This window comes from Marmota flaviventris, chromosome 16, assembly GCF_047511675.1.
Source record: "Marmota flaviventris isolate mMarFla1 chromosome 16, mMarFla1.hap1, whole genome shotgun sequence".
Taxonomy (NCBI): Eukaryota; Metazoa; Chordata; class Mammalia; order Rodentia; family Sciuridae; genus Marmota; species Marmota flaviventris.
Window position 1 is genome coordinate 16,964,266 of NC_092513.1, and position 15,001 is coordinate 16,979,266.

The 15,001-nt window shown below is 44.7% G+C and overlaps 1 protein-coding gene across 1 annotated transcript in view; it reads left to right on the plus strand.

Annotated features, from left to right (window-relative positions):
* Window positions 1–15,001, plus strand: part of Alpk2 (alpha kinase 2) — a 112,644-nt gene that overhangs the window by 79,893 nt on the left and 17,750 nt on the right. Inside the window, exons 7-11 of the mRNA XM_071602713.1 lie at window positions 1,681–1,808; window positions 1,907–1,942; window positions 6,857–7,131; window positions 8,712–8,800; window positions 12,132–12,349. Coding sequence (XP_071458814.1) covers window positions 1,681–1,808; window positions 1,907–1,942; window positions 6,857–7,131; window positions 8,712–8,800; window positions 12,132–12,349 — 746 coding nt within the window. The remainder of the gene's footprint in view (window positions 1–1,680; window positions 1,809–1,906; window positions 1,943–6,856; window positions 7,132–8,711; window positions 8,801–12,131; window positions 12,350–15,001) is intronic.

A 15,001-nucleotide genomic window follows, 5' to 3' on the forward strand; every position in this document is an offset into this window, starting at 1 on the left:
AAAAGGTCACCATGACCCTGCCTGTCCTATGTATGGCTTTAAAAGATTATTATAATGGAGAAGAAGTAGACTGACTTTTAAGTCAAGGAGGTCCCCTAGAACTTTATTTTAAAAGTACTAAGTATTCATTTTAACTTTTTTTGCTGAACCTGTCAGCCAAGAACAATTAACTAATGTTTTCAGTGTTTTTCAATTAAACAGGCTTGATTGGTGCTTAAATTTTCCAGGTTCCTTTTCCATTTGAGGCATATTTACAAAAACCTCACCTCCCTCTAGGGAGCATATGTCAATAGTAAGCACTGAAGTCTTTTAAATTCTTAGTAGTATTTGCTTCATTTCATGTTGGCAATAGCTTAGTTGAACCCATCTGCTCTACACTAACACTTGAGAATGTTTGGAAATGATAATTCCTTTGTATATTGAGAGATCATTTATATTATTTCAGGTGGGTTTTCAAATATTAGGTAAAATCTCTCATCCCTACTTTTAGTTGAGTGTTTTCTTTTAAAAGTCCCTCCATGAAATATCTCACTGCCTTATTGTGTTATTCAGCTTTCCATCACTATGACAGAGCACCTGAAATAATTAACTTATGAAGAAAAAGGGTTCATGTTGGTGCATAGTTTTTGAAGTTTCAGTCCAATATTTGGCAGACTTGTTGCTTTTGGCTTCTGGTGGGTATGTTGGGTGGCAATGTCCGAGAGCAAACTGCTCACCTCATGGCTAGGAAGCAAAAGAAAAGTAGATGTGGAGGAAACCAAGAAGAAAGTGGTAGCATGCTCTGCTTGTGCATGTGACAGTGAGATGTTTTGGCTGTGTGGAGGCCCTTGGCTTGAATTTCTCAAAGTCTCAGGTCCTCATCTGTGAAATGAGAAGAGTAACCATCTTCCCTACGGGGTCATTCTGAGCATAGACCTCTAAGTGCTTTAGCACAATGCCCAATACCTACCAAGTGCTCAGTGTGCACTAGCTGTCACCACCTTCAGCACCAATACCTGCCACCACTCTGTTTTGTATTCAGAGCATGATGTCTGGAACTTAATGATATTGGATAGGTGGGTAGTATTCGCCAGGGGAAGACACTATTTTAAAGGAGTCCCCCAAATCCAAGCTGGTGGCACACACCTGTAGTCCCTGCTGCTAGGGAGGATTTGGCAGGACGATCACTTAAGGAGTTCAAGACCAGCCTGGGCAACACAGCAAGACTCTGTCTTTTAAGACATCACCAAAAGGAGGTGGGCCTCAGTGGTGATGTTTTATGTAAAACAAAGGACCCGTTTTGTCCCCTGTTTTCTGGGTTTAGGTTAGGGTATGGAGTCACCAGGTTTTCTTCAAGTGCATAATTGAGGTGAATTCTGAGCAGATGTGTTGTTGACAACTCCCAGGTGACTGTTGTAATTCTGGGCTCTGCAGCTGAGCCTGGCAGTTGAGCCTCAGGCTTGTTTCTGTGGACTCCTCCTGCCAGTTAGAGTGTGTGGGGGGGTTAAACCTAAGGGTCATGGTCCTCCGCGGATAAATGGATGCTCAGATAGCCGGTCGGGGTCTAGTCCTTTCGCTGGACCACAGGGGGAGGGGGGGAACACAAAGGGGGGAATCATTACCTTGTCTCTCCTTTAGGGCACTAGGAGAATGCGACTTAGGAATGATTAGGTCTGTGCATGTTAATGTCCCCCTTTACAGTGCAGGGGACAACTCCGCTGTTTCCTTGACCATCGTTCAAGCCAGTCAGAAGGACCAGGGTCTCTACTGCTGCTGCATCAAGAACAGCTGTGGAAAAGTGGCTTCCGAGTTCCACCTCACCGCCCAAGGTAACCGCGGCTCCTCAGTCTCAGGTGGAAGCCCTGGCCCCGCCCACTCGCGAACGGACACCTGGACTGAAGCCAGTCTCTTCTTTGTCTTCTTCTAGTTCTCAGACAGCTTTCCAGTCACGGGGATATTAAAGGTAAGCCAACGTGAGTTGGCCTGTTAGAGGAAGTGGGCTCCCCGTGACAGCTCCCAGCGTGCATGTCCCCACAGACCCTTCCAACCCAGTGGGGAGCTCAGGAATGGCCAGAGAAACGAGGGGCGATTCAGGAGCCATTTCCATGAGATTGTAAGGGCTGTCCTCCTGTGTCCTGTCACTGGGCTGCAAATACCCTCAGGCACATCGTTGATGAAAGAGGGTGACCTTGTAGTGATGGGGATGCTGGGAACACCGGTTGGGGGGAGTTTGGATCTGACCTTTTTCTGTCGGCGTCCACACTGGCTGGCGCTCAGCCCTGCTGTGTGGGGTTCTCCAGCCTGTGACACTTACACAGCATGTTTTGTTTCTTCGATTCCCTTTTTAGAATAACTAGCTGAGCAGAGAGAGTCGAGGGCTGGAGTATAACCCTGTTCGTTCATTTAATGAAAATGAAAGATGGGTTTTTGTGCCTCCTATCTGGCATCGCCACAGCCTAACAGCTGCTGCTCCTGGACGCTTCTGCCACCAGAGGGCCATTCATTGAGTCTCCCACAGTTTGGTGGAATCCACATTTGTCATGTATTCCCTCTTAGGGGAAATCACCCATCTGCCTAGGTCGACCCATGCCCACCCCTACCTGGTCTGTATTTTTCCAGTTTCCATGGAGCAGACACCCTCTGCACGGCTAATTTTACTCTATCCATGTGGTCACAAATTGTGAAGCTGGTGGAGATGCCCACAATCAGCTCTTGGGAGCCAGAGCAAGGTGGCTCCGAATACCCCTCAGTGCCCCGCCCCACCACCATGTTACTAACTCTTAGCACAGCATAGGACCCTTGTTCGGCTTTAGGGAGGATATGGGTAAAACTCGGATGATTAAATTGGGTTAGCGTCTTAAAGTTGTATTGTTAGTGCTGAGTTTTAAAGCAACCAAAACACCTGAGATCTCTGTAAAAATAGGACAATTGAAGTGATCCAGGTGCACTAAGATCCAGGATGCCAAAAGCAAGAAACTGGATCAAGGCTGGGAATGGTCTAGCAAATATTGTGATATTGATCCAAAACAATAAATTTAAATGCAAGCTCTTCATAACCCCCCCATGCTAAATCCCCATCTTCAATGTGTAGTGTACTTGTGTTTTAATTTAAAATCCTCCCTCATTTCTGTTTCACATCCCCAAAAGTCAAAATATGCAAAAGAATCCATTCCCTTCCTCCTTCTGCTCTAGAAAACAAACCGACTTTGATGAGGGCTTCGCGGTTGCAGTCAGCTTCTTAGCACTGATTGGCATTCACATCTGACATTTGCTATGACATTCTTGATTTTGGTTTGCATAAACTCGTGTCACAAGGCTTTCACCAGTCAAGAATGAGACCCTAATGGGGACATGTCACAGACCAGCAGATGGAAGTGGTGCCACTGGTAGGGCCTGCTGACTCCAGCCAGAGTCCTTGAAGACATCCCCTGCTCCCAGCTTCTGCCCCTCTGAGAGGGCGTCCACTTTCAGTGACTCACCAGACTGGGGAGGCCATACCTGGCCTCACTTGATACTGTACCTTTATTTGGATCAGCTGAAAGTTGCTTTTAATCACCTTTTTAAAAATTATTATTTAGAGAAATCTTTCACTAAATATTCATTGAATTCTCTACAGGAGAAACAAATAGCATTTTGTAAGTCAGTCTCTAATTAAAAAACTAATAAAGCTAAACTCACGGGAAAGCCTGAAATGAATGATGGGCCAAATTAAACACAAGTAACCCAACTTAATGATGTCATTACATTTTATTAATATATTCGTGATTTGCTCTTCCCTCCCTCTTAGCAGTCTTTGCCACAGGGGCTGCAGGTAGCCACATGGTTTCTCTGTGTGTTTAGAGTTTGGATTTTGCAACTTCTGGGTGTAGCAGAGAACCTCAGGGAGTTGTTTTGGTCTCCTGACACTCACAGGCACCTGCTCCAGCCTTTCCGGTTCTCTCAGGGACTGCCCCCGCAGGTGCTGGAGGCAGCGGTGTGGGCAGGTGAGCAGGGCAATGGAGGGGTCTGTCTAGCCTGAGACTTGAACTGCCACACTCTGGTCTTTTCTGAGACACCCCCCCCCCAGGTGCTCCGTGTTCCTGTTATTTGAGTCACCCTTCCCAGTGAAGAAACTGGTCTAAATAAGGCATGCTTCCTGCCATCTCCCCCTGCAGAAGAGGTCTGAGCTCTGAGGTGACGCCCTCAGGAACAGTGACATTTCAGGCACTGCCGCAGCAGATATCCCTTGGACAGGACATTCTCTCACAGTTTCTGCCAAGTTGCAGGTGCAAACCTGCTTCCTCTGCAAAGGGAGTCACATTCCAGCTAAAACTCCAGCTCTTTCCCCACGGGGCTTTCCAGAGACAGAGAACAGTACTAAATTGTTTTTCTTTCTTTCATGGTTTATCCTTGTTAAGTAGACATTTCTGTTGGAACTGACATGATTGTTAACTATACCACATATAATACTGTACCAAAATTTATTTTTCTTCCTATTTCTAAGTATATTGTCTGGAACAACTTTTGTTTTTTAATTAAATTTAATGTTTTTTTTTAATTTAATTTTTTATGGGGGGGTGGGTTGTTTTAATGGAAGGAGGTTTGCAGCACTGGTATCCAAGCCAGGCCTCAAGCTAGACCAGAGCTCCACCACCGAGCTACATTCCCAGCCCAGAACTGATTCATTCAAAAGCATAAACCTAAACTTTTTAACCTTTGAATTTTCTATCTGAATTTTAGAAATCTGGGGATTTTGAAGGAAAACAGGATGTGGCAAATATGACTCATGTTTATTGGGTTATGGCATTAAAACATTTTCCATATTCTTTAAGTGGTATTTGAAACAAATTGTTAAACTGAAATTCATCATGTCACTAGAATTGAGAAGGTTTGGGTTGTATAAAAAGCAGTTCCTATTCATTTTCCACCTATTTTTTAAAATTTAACTGTTATAAATTGAAACTACACTGTTCATTATAAATTAAAAGTTTTATTCTGGTTCTGTCACTTACGATGCAACCTGTTACAACTCTCGCCTAAGAGCTCACCTGAGAAAACACCCCATTGGAATCCAGGACAGTTTACTCAGGAGTTGTAGGGGAAGAAAAATATTTTTCTTCAACCTCCTGAGGTCTTGTTGGAACAGGCCCCTGTAACAAAAGATAGGTATAAGGAGAAATACAAGCCGAAGTGTACTATCGTGTTATGTTTTATGTCTACATTGGAGACACCCAGGAAATGAGTCATTCCCTGAAAGGTGATTTTGAATTCCAGTTTACAGAGCATCTTCAAACAAGAAGCAGTAAATTGTTAGAGAATTGACGAGATAGAGAGAAGGACTTTTGAGTTCTAGAAGTGGCTTCTTGCAGAAGGCACATAAATGGTGGATAAGGGCTAGCAAGTGAAGTTGATTAATGTAGATTGCCTTGGGCTATCTCCAGACTCTCAGGGGTCCAAGCTGTCCATAGTGCATAATCTTTATTCTCCCTGGTAGAGAAGGGTAGGTGGGATATCTTTTGTCTTTGTAAATGTATGTTTTAATTTTGGCAAATAGAGGAAGGCCAAAGGCTTTCCTGCATCTGCTTCTTAATTATCTGCAGTTCACAGTCCTTTTGCTCAAGAGGCCCATTCTGGTCCCCCAGCCTTCAGATAGCCTCTTTGAAATCATTTACAGCACTTTTTCTGAAGACCCTCTTCCTTCTGGCAGCCTCCAGCAATTCACCCATGTTTTCTATCTGAAAATCCCCTCCCTTCCTCTTTCTTTCTGACAATAACTAGGCCTAGACATTAACCGGTATTCCTTAAGCGTAGGCTCCGTTTCCTTCCAGTTTTAATAGCTAGTACCCCTCACAGGCTACTCTTGAAGCACATGATCTGAAAATATTTTGTAAAGAAGAGAAAAACATTTCTCTAAACATACCGTGTAAAAACAAAGTGGGATTTTCACACGACCCCTGACTACTTTTATCTTTTAAAAGTATAGAAAACTATCAGCTCTGAGAAATAGGTGTTTTTAAAAATCTAAACAATCTTGTTTCATTGAAAGCCATCTTATTTCCTCTATCAGCAAGTCAGAAGTCTGATTTGGTCATCTCTAGTTTAAAATGGAGCATCCTGATTGAATCCATTATCATCTGACGCATGTATAGAATCAACTCCAAAAAAACAGCTGCTTGGAAACTCAGGAAACAATTCTACTTTTCTTTTTACAAATAAATCCAAAATAAGTCTACTCTTTTCAACTTGTCTTCAAAGAATATTCTTTTCATATTTTGTTCTATATTTTTGCCTATTTAATATATATCTCATGTGCTTTCTCAAGTGAGGCAGTATCACTCTTAAGGGGGCAAAAAACCTTCCTTTTTTGTGTATAGTACAGATATACACATGGTACATGAGTGAGTGTGTGTATGCGTGTGTGATTTGTAGTGTTAAGATTTTTGCAGGGGAATTCTTAGAAAAAATGCCCAAAAAAGGCACCAATCATGATAAAAGATTGATACAACGCTATTGGATCTGGTCATTTGTCCTTTCCCTCTCTTCTACACTAGACTTGGCCCATCTTTTTGACTTGCTTTTAGTTTTTCTGCCTGGTTCTACTTTTAATTTCCAGATCTGTCTACAATTCTTTTCCTGGTCTCCCCAGTTTCACTCCAACTGGTCTCCTCTTGCATGTGTCCTATGGGGGTCTTCCAGGATCCTCCTACATCCTCCTTCAGTGACGCTTCCTCTCCCCATCTCTCCCTTTAGCTGTGTCTCTGTTAGCAGTTAAGTGTGGTTCCTCCCTCTTGGTTCAACAGGTCAACCCTGTCCTCGCCCTTACATGATGGGAGACACTAGTTCTCCAAGGATCAGGACTGGGAGATAATCTGTCCAACCAAACTATGCTATGTTTTAGGGTGTGAAGAGATTGAATTTAGTCAGCTCATCTTCAAAGAGGACTTCCTCAATGACCACTACTTTGGGGACCGCCTGCGTGGACAGATTGCCACCGAGGCGCTGCACTTCGGGGAGGGGGTCCACCGCAAAGCCTTCCGCAGCACCGTGATGCAGGGCCTCACACCCGTCTTCCAGCCGGGTCACGCCTGCGTGCTCAAGGTACACAACGCAGTCGCCTATGGGACCAGAAACAACGACGAGCTCATCCAAAGGAACTACAAACTTGCTGCCCAGGTGGGTCTGTCTGCCCAAAGGTGTCCCTTCAGGTAGGAGAGTGACCAAGGTAACCTGAGATGAAAATCAGACTCAGAATGAATGAGAGTGTCTCCCAAAGGTGTTTCTCTTTTTGGGGGGTGTAGAAATCAAAGCTGAATACAGGGGGTTGCTCAGTTTGGGATGTGGATCAAGTCTGAATGCTGGGGGCCTGTTAGTCTTGGAGTACAGATAAAAGTCAAGTGGTGGGGGGTCACTTAGTTCTTGGAAGAATTTCTTGGTCTCTTACCAGATATTTGGGACTTCACCAATGCCTGGAAACCCCTCTCCAATTCTGATTTGAACATGGTCATTTCTGTTCCTAGGAGGCCCCAGGAGACCCCTGGGGATTTGAATCTACTTGGACATGGGATGATAGGGCAGGTGGAGGTTGGAAGCAACAGTGACAGATTAAATCAGCGCTAAACTCTTGAGTGTTTTGTTTTATGGAGCAGGGAGCAGGGGGGTGTATTCAAAAGGGTCAGCATTTGTCGTATTTCCTGCTTTCCTGAGTTTGGTTCAGCCTATAAACTACAAAGAGAGATTGGCCCAAGTCTCCAGCTAAGTTCCCATCTCTCTCTGTCACCGAGTTGCAGAACTTGAGGCCAGAGAGGAGGAGAGGAGAGGGGAGAGAGGACAGGGGAGGGCAGGGGAGGGCAGGGGAGGAGTAGTTTTGACTTCTCCCCTCCCCAGCTCCCCTTGACTCCTGTGGTTCACTCTCCACACCAGCACTGGTAAGCTGTCAGGAGGGTTGGGGCTAGCTCTTTCACAGACTAAGTGCCCTTTCAACATTTTTACCCATAACCTAGTGGATTGAGCTTGGATGACTCTCCCGGGTCCTGTCAATCATAAACCATCCCCGATTCAGGTGTGGTGATGTCTGTGAGACCATGTGCTTATGAGGGCAGCCACTCTTCTCCAAGTATGGGGCTTTTCCCATCATGTTCCTTTCTCCTCTGAACCCACACCTCTTTTTCTTTTCTTTCATTGAGCTTTCCATCTTGAGTATGGCCACTCATAGAAAATCCCCCAGCACACAGACTCCCACTCAGAAAAGAAAAGAGGGGGAAGCAGGATGCACTTTGGTTTTCCTGAGCCAGAAATCTTGTCAAAGTGTCCTTATTTACTATGCAAATTACAACTTAGAAAAGGAATTGCAGGGGGATATCTCAGAGGAAAACCAGGAGCCCCCAACCCCAGCGTTGTCTGTCATCATGACAAGGGGCCAGCCTCAGTAGTTCAGGGGTGAATTTCAGCTGGTTTAGAAGTGTGATAGTTTGGAATACCCTTGACCTTGGCCTGGGTAGTCCCTTCATGTCTCAGATCTCCTCTGTATGAGGCCAACTCTAGGTTATGATAATTACTGCTTCAGGGACTAGAGATGTAGCTCAGGTGAAGTGTTTGACCCCCAGCATGAACAACAAAATTAATAAATGTGTGCTTTGATGGGTTCAGGAATCCATTGGTGTGACCTACACTGGGAAAATTGCTGGAATGGTATTACTGGGTGATACTCTGATTCCTTTTAATCACTTGGATTTCCCACGTGTTTGGTGATGTAGGAATGCTGTGTTCAAAATACTGCCAGACACTATGCCAAGATCTACGCTGCTGAAGCACAGCCCCTGGAAGGCTTTGGAGAAGTGCCCGAGTAAGTGAGTCTACCCTGACTTGGTTGTTACCATCTGATTTGCTGGGGTCGGAGGGCTGGAGGGGTGAGGGTGAGAGTTATGTCAAGTGATAAGGTTGGTCTCTGTCTATAAATCCCATGAGGATCCCATGCCTGCTGTCCTGTTTGTCTGGACTCCAGGGACACACAGAGAGATAACTGATAGATATCCTTTAAAAATGTATGCAAGGGCAGGTGCTGTGGCACATTCCTATAACCCCAGCAGTTGGGGGGGCTGAGGCAGTAGGATCAGGAGTTCAAGGCCAGCCTCAGCAAAAGCAAGGCACTAAGCAACTCAGTGAGACCCTATCTCTAAATAAAAATACAAAATAGAGCTGGTGATGTGGCTCAGTGGTTGAGGTTGAGTGTCCCTGAGTTCAATCCCTGGTACCCTACCTCACCTCCCCAAATATGCATGGGTAAATAAATGACTGGCTAGATTAATTCATTCAATAAATATATCTACCACATTAAATAGAAAAGAAACGGTATCTATTCTCATGGGTATAACAGTGTCTAAACAATGAGCAAACACAGGACACTGTCCAAATGTAATTAATCCTATGATGAAAATAAGATGTGGTGATGTGACAAGTAAGAGTGGACCAGTGATCAGGCTACTGGTAACACAGTAGCCACTTCCTGGAATCCTACAGAGATAAATTACACCGATTGCTTTTATCCAGTCATTGAAGCAATATTTTTTGGCCTCAGCCAATTTGGAGGAGTCTGGAGCTTGTGTTTACTGGCCTGTGTGTCTGGGTGTGATCATATTTGCATGCTAAGTGGAAGGAGGAAGCTGCAGCCATTTATACAGCAGGCCTGGGAGGGGAAAGGAGGAGGGAGCTTGTCCAAGTGCCCCTGCTGGCTCACAGACTGGTAACAATACTTTCCCTTAGGTGGTCTGTTGTTGAGCAAAACCAGTAGCGTCTCTAATCCTTTCCGCTCGCTCGTTACCAAAAAAAAAATTTAACATACTTATTTACTACATAAGTATCTGTCAGCAGATGAAAAAATAATAATGTAATGCAAAGAAAAAACACAATTGCTTTTGAAAGTACATGAAAGAGAATACAAAAAGAAAAAGGACCAGCCATTCTTTAGTAAGCATCAGAGAGGCACGTTTTCGAGGGGAGAACGGGGGTGGGCTGCAGCAAGGGCCTGGGTTTTGTAGGGTTTTAGCAGGGCCAGGTCATGGGAGGAGTTTTGGTGACTCATTTGGGTAAGGCAGGAGGGCAGGTAGGGCGACAGTTAGGGAAAGTCCCTAGGGCCTACTGTCCTTATCCTTCAGCTTCTCTGTTAAATATACGGAAACAGCAATCTGGGATGAGTTCAGTTCTGTGTCACAAATCTCGCCCTGTCATCCTTCTTGTTTGGTCCCCCCTCTTCCCAGTCTCTGTGTCAGGGGTCCTCTTTCAGGAAGGGAAGATTGAAGCCACTAATCCTCCCCTGCAGGGGTAGACCCAGGTTTTGTGCAGCTTGTCTCTTCCCATATTCGGGGCCCTCTGGGAGAAAAGAACACAAAATTATTAAGATCAGATTGGTATAGGGACTTGGAAAGGGCCCACCCTGGGGGATGGGGGGCAGGGGAGGTAAGAGCTTAATGGGCTTCATCAGCAATCAGCACTGCAGTAAACTAGCCAAGGCCCAAGACAGAGAGAATATCAGTGAGGACATTTTTCTGTGAAAAACTGCTTTCCCTTTCTTGCAACGGGAGGATTTGTGACCACATGGATGATGACAATATAAAGAGGAGTAAGGGTCCTCAGAAGGACATCTGGGAAAGATTCCACGCTCAAGGAACCTAAATCAGAGGATTTTAGAGGAAGAACATGCGCGTGCGCGCGCGCATACACACACACACCACTCACTCACACACACAGAGCTAGCCATGGACATTCTTGCTTTCTTTCGAAGCCCCCATGCTTAACCACAGTTGCAGCCTAAAGAGAGGCTCTGGACCCTTTGGGTGACCCCTGTGTTTAATTCCAGACAATGGCGCTTGGTCCTGGAGAAGTTCTCTTTTAGAAGCACATGGGATCTTGAAGAAAAAAAAACAAAACACTCCACACTGGAGCAGCTTGTTTTTGAATTCATGAATATCAATGGCATCACATTGTCTATGCAAATGGGTCCCACTGGGCAGAGACCAGGCTAATAAAGAACCCGAATAATGCCCAACCTTTGTTTCTGTCCCTGTCCCCACACCCTGCCAGGGCTGCATGATTAATAAGAACCCAGACAAACCTTGAACCTTTGTGCTTGGTACAGGGTTACTGGCAGAGGGGTTCCTCAGAGCGTCCCCTGAATCCTGCAAAATTGACAAGCACAGCTGAGGAAGCCTGGGCAGCCAGGCTGATTGCAGTGAGAGGGGGCAGGGCTACTGCCCCAAATGTGCCCGCTTCCATCTGGCCTTCTGTCCTCAGCTGAAACACCTGAAATTTCTTTAACAAGACACACAGAACTTTCATCTTAAAATTAGAACTAATTCTTTCCTTCCCCTGGAATGATCTTGCCTTAGAATTCCTTATGGTTCTCCACTCACTTCCCACAGGTCTCTCCTCAAATGCTCTTTATTCATCAACAAGGACTCCTCTGATGCCCCTTAAATAAAATGTCACCCTTTCCCACCGTGTGTCTCCTCTCCGCCCCTTCCTATTTCCACCCAACACTCAGCTGTGAGCTTTTACTTGTTTCTTGTCTGTCTCTCTCATTCAATGTGAGATCCACAAGAGCAGAGCCTCTGTTTCCTTTACTGCTGCTTGTGGAAGTGTCTGGAAGAGTGTCTGACACGGAAGCTCCTGAATGAACATTTGTGAACTGAATGGAAGGAAAGGAGGATGCACAGATGGGTGGGTGGAGGGGAGGTAGGATGGGTGGGGAGGTGGTGGATGGATAGATGGATTATAATCCTTGACTAACACAACATTAAGGTATTAATATATGAAGACATTCATTTCTACATGAGCAATTGAAATAAAACCTAAGGAGGAATTTCTAATTCTAGAAATAAATAAAAACACAAATGCATTTTCTTTATCATTAAGTAATAATTGGGGGATTTTTTTTTTTTTTTTTTTTTTTAGTCTAAATCTAATGGATAGGGCTGGAGTGTAGCTCAGTGGTAGAACTTTTGCCTAGTATGTGCAAGGTCCATTTTCCATCCTCGGTACCCAAACAACCAAATCTAATGGAACCCAGAACCCAGGGGTTGATTGTGCAGCTCCCACTGCTCCACGTGGGCATAGAATGGCCCAGCAGTTTTTCTTTCCATCTGAAATTCGATGTGTGTCCATGTTCTGCTGCCTTGCAGGATCATTCCGATTTTTCTCATCCATCGGCCTGAGAACAACATCCCTTATGCAACAGTGGAAGAGGAGCTGATTGGAGAATTTGTGAAGTATTCCATCAGAGATGGGAAGGAAATAAACTTCTTGAGAAGAGAAACGGAGGCTGGTCAGAAGTGTTGTACCTTCCAGCACTGGGTGTACCAGAAAACCAGCGGCTGCCTCCTGGTCACGGACATGCAGGGTGAGGACCGTGGCTTGCCTGGCTGCAGGGACCCTGCGGGTCTGGGATGCTCCTAAGGGGGAGGAATGAGGAAAGGAGGGAAGGGAAGGGGAAAGAGGGTCTGCTGCACACCCTGAGGCACCTTTACCCAAAGAAGGTGTTCCTAATATCTCATCAGAAACACAGTTTGACCCCGGAGCCCCGAAATGGCCTGCTGAATGCGATCATGAAGTTCTCTTTAATATTCATGCCCATAATGCTTTCCCACCTCAAAAGAGATTGGCTTCATTGTTATATCCTCAATAGGTGCAAACTCAGAAGTACATATGAAAATCCAGATGCAGGAAAAGATAAATTGAGATGTGACATTCCATTCTTAATATGTGAAAGGGCCTTACAATGCTTCAGATCTTATGTCCCCCCCCCCCTGGTGAATTTAAGGCAAGCTTTCAATGTATACACACATTTTTAGGAATACCATTTCTTTAAGAAAAGGGGTTGTCATAATTAGGGTTCACCAGGAACAGAGCAAGGAAAGTACTGTCATCCCTTAGTAATACAGGGGATTGGTTCTGGGACCCCTAATGGATACCCAAGTCTGGGGATGCTTAAGCCCCTGACTTAAAATGGCATAGTGTTTGCACATAAGCTACACATATTCTCCTGCATGTTTGAAACCATCTTTAGAGTGTAGTACCCGATACAATGTAAATGCTATGTAAACAGTAATTCTGTATTGTTTAGGGAATAATGACCAAACAAACAAACAAACAAACAGACCCCCTTTGTACATATTCAATAGAGGTTCAGTTTTGGAGGAATATTTTCTGTTGAATTTGAAGATGAGGAAGCTACAGATGCAGAGGAAGGACCTGAAGGCCATTGTATTTGAGTACAAATAGCCATTGGTGGGGGGATGTCCCTGGAAACAACACAGAGGAGTGAGGAAGTGAGACTAAAGAGGGATGGGCAGCTGACAGGGCACATGGATACACAGCCAGTTACTGCCGTGGGTAACGGGAGTCGCTCTGCCAGGAGCCTGTGCAGAGTGCACTTCCCAGAACCACCCAGTGTTTATCCTCCAGCTCCCACTGCACCAGCTGAAGGCTGCCCCTCATAGGGACCTTAACTGTTTGCACACCCGCCTGACATTTGGGCAAGCCAAGCTGGGCAAAGAGTGGGCAGAGATAGTTCTTGGGCAAAGAAATGCTGGTGGTGGCACTGCCCATGGAACCATGGTGTTCAGAAGTGGCTAGAGTGAGAACAGGATTGTCTACACGTGTCCTTCCTGCCACTTCCTAGCTGTCAGCCTTTGGTCAATGACTCACTTCTCTGTTTCAGTATTTCCAGGTGAGGTTGTTGTGACGATTGAGTGAGATACTGAAATGTTTATTGCAGCATGGCCACATAGCAAAATATTCCCTATTTTTGAAATAATTATAGATTCACAAAAATTTGCAATATATATAGATCCCCATGTACCTTTCATCCGGCTTTGTCTAACGACAACATCTAACATGACTATAGCACATTGTCTGTAGAATCAGGAGACTGCCTTTGGCACAGCATAATTAACTAGACTATAGACTTGACTTGGATTTCACTGATTTCTACATACACTTAATCTTTATAATAATCTTACAAAGAAGATACCATGATCCCAATTTTATAGATGAGAAAACTGAGGCTGGGAAGCAGTGATTTAATTGCTGCCACTCCGCTAATAAGTCGGTCCAAGATTCCAACCCATATTCTCTGACTCTGAATTGCAAGCTTTCCCACTACACCACAAATGAACAAATTTGCAAGAGATTTACTTCCCAATCTTTCCAAGTGTCCTCTGATGTTAGAAGGTAGCAGCATGTACACTGTCCTTTGTCCCCCTAAGCCCACTTGGAGACTCCTTGCAGACCAACTAGGACTGCAACATTACTGTCCTGCAGATGGGCAGATATGCAAATTTATGGTAAGCCATAACCATTCAGTCTTTGAAGAGCGTTGGCTGCCACACACTCACACACCAGAAACATTGTCTTAACGGTTATTCATGCTAGTTAGACTCTGTTGGTATAGTTGTTGCCTCCCCAACCCCCCCACCATCTTTCCTCCTTCAGAGTTTATTTTGCATTAAATAGAGTTTGTCTAAATGCCCTGGAGCTTCATGCACAGCTAGTTTTGCTTTTAGGCACTAGTAAACAACTATAGTGAAATATTACATCTCTCTGTAAATGATGTGTGCAATTAAATGTGCTGGCATGGAATTTCATAATGGTGTCTACTTACTTTGCTGCTGGGAAAAAAATGTTTTTATTGTCACTACCAATGTGGCATGAAATAACACATCCATTCTCTAAGTAATATCTCCCCCTTCTTATAATTTTACTGGGATATTGGAACTAGAATTAAAGCAAACCCCCAAATCAATCATCCTCTTCTTGAACTCTTAAAAGTTATTCCATCCCTTGGTGCATTGATTTGTTTATAGGATTGTGCTGGGGCCTGCAGGTTTGTGGGGTTAAAGTGGGTCTGTGATTTGGAACCAAGACCTGGCTCACTGGTAAGATCATTAGGCCTTCTAAGGAGCCAGAAAGACCCAAGAACTCAAATTCTGGATAATAGACTCCTGGTGCTGCCAACTTCCTTCCTTCCACCAGAAACAACCTGTGGGTCACT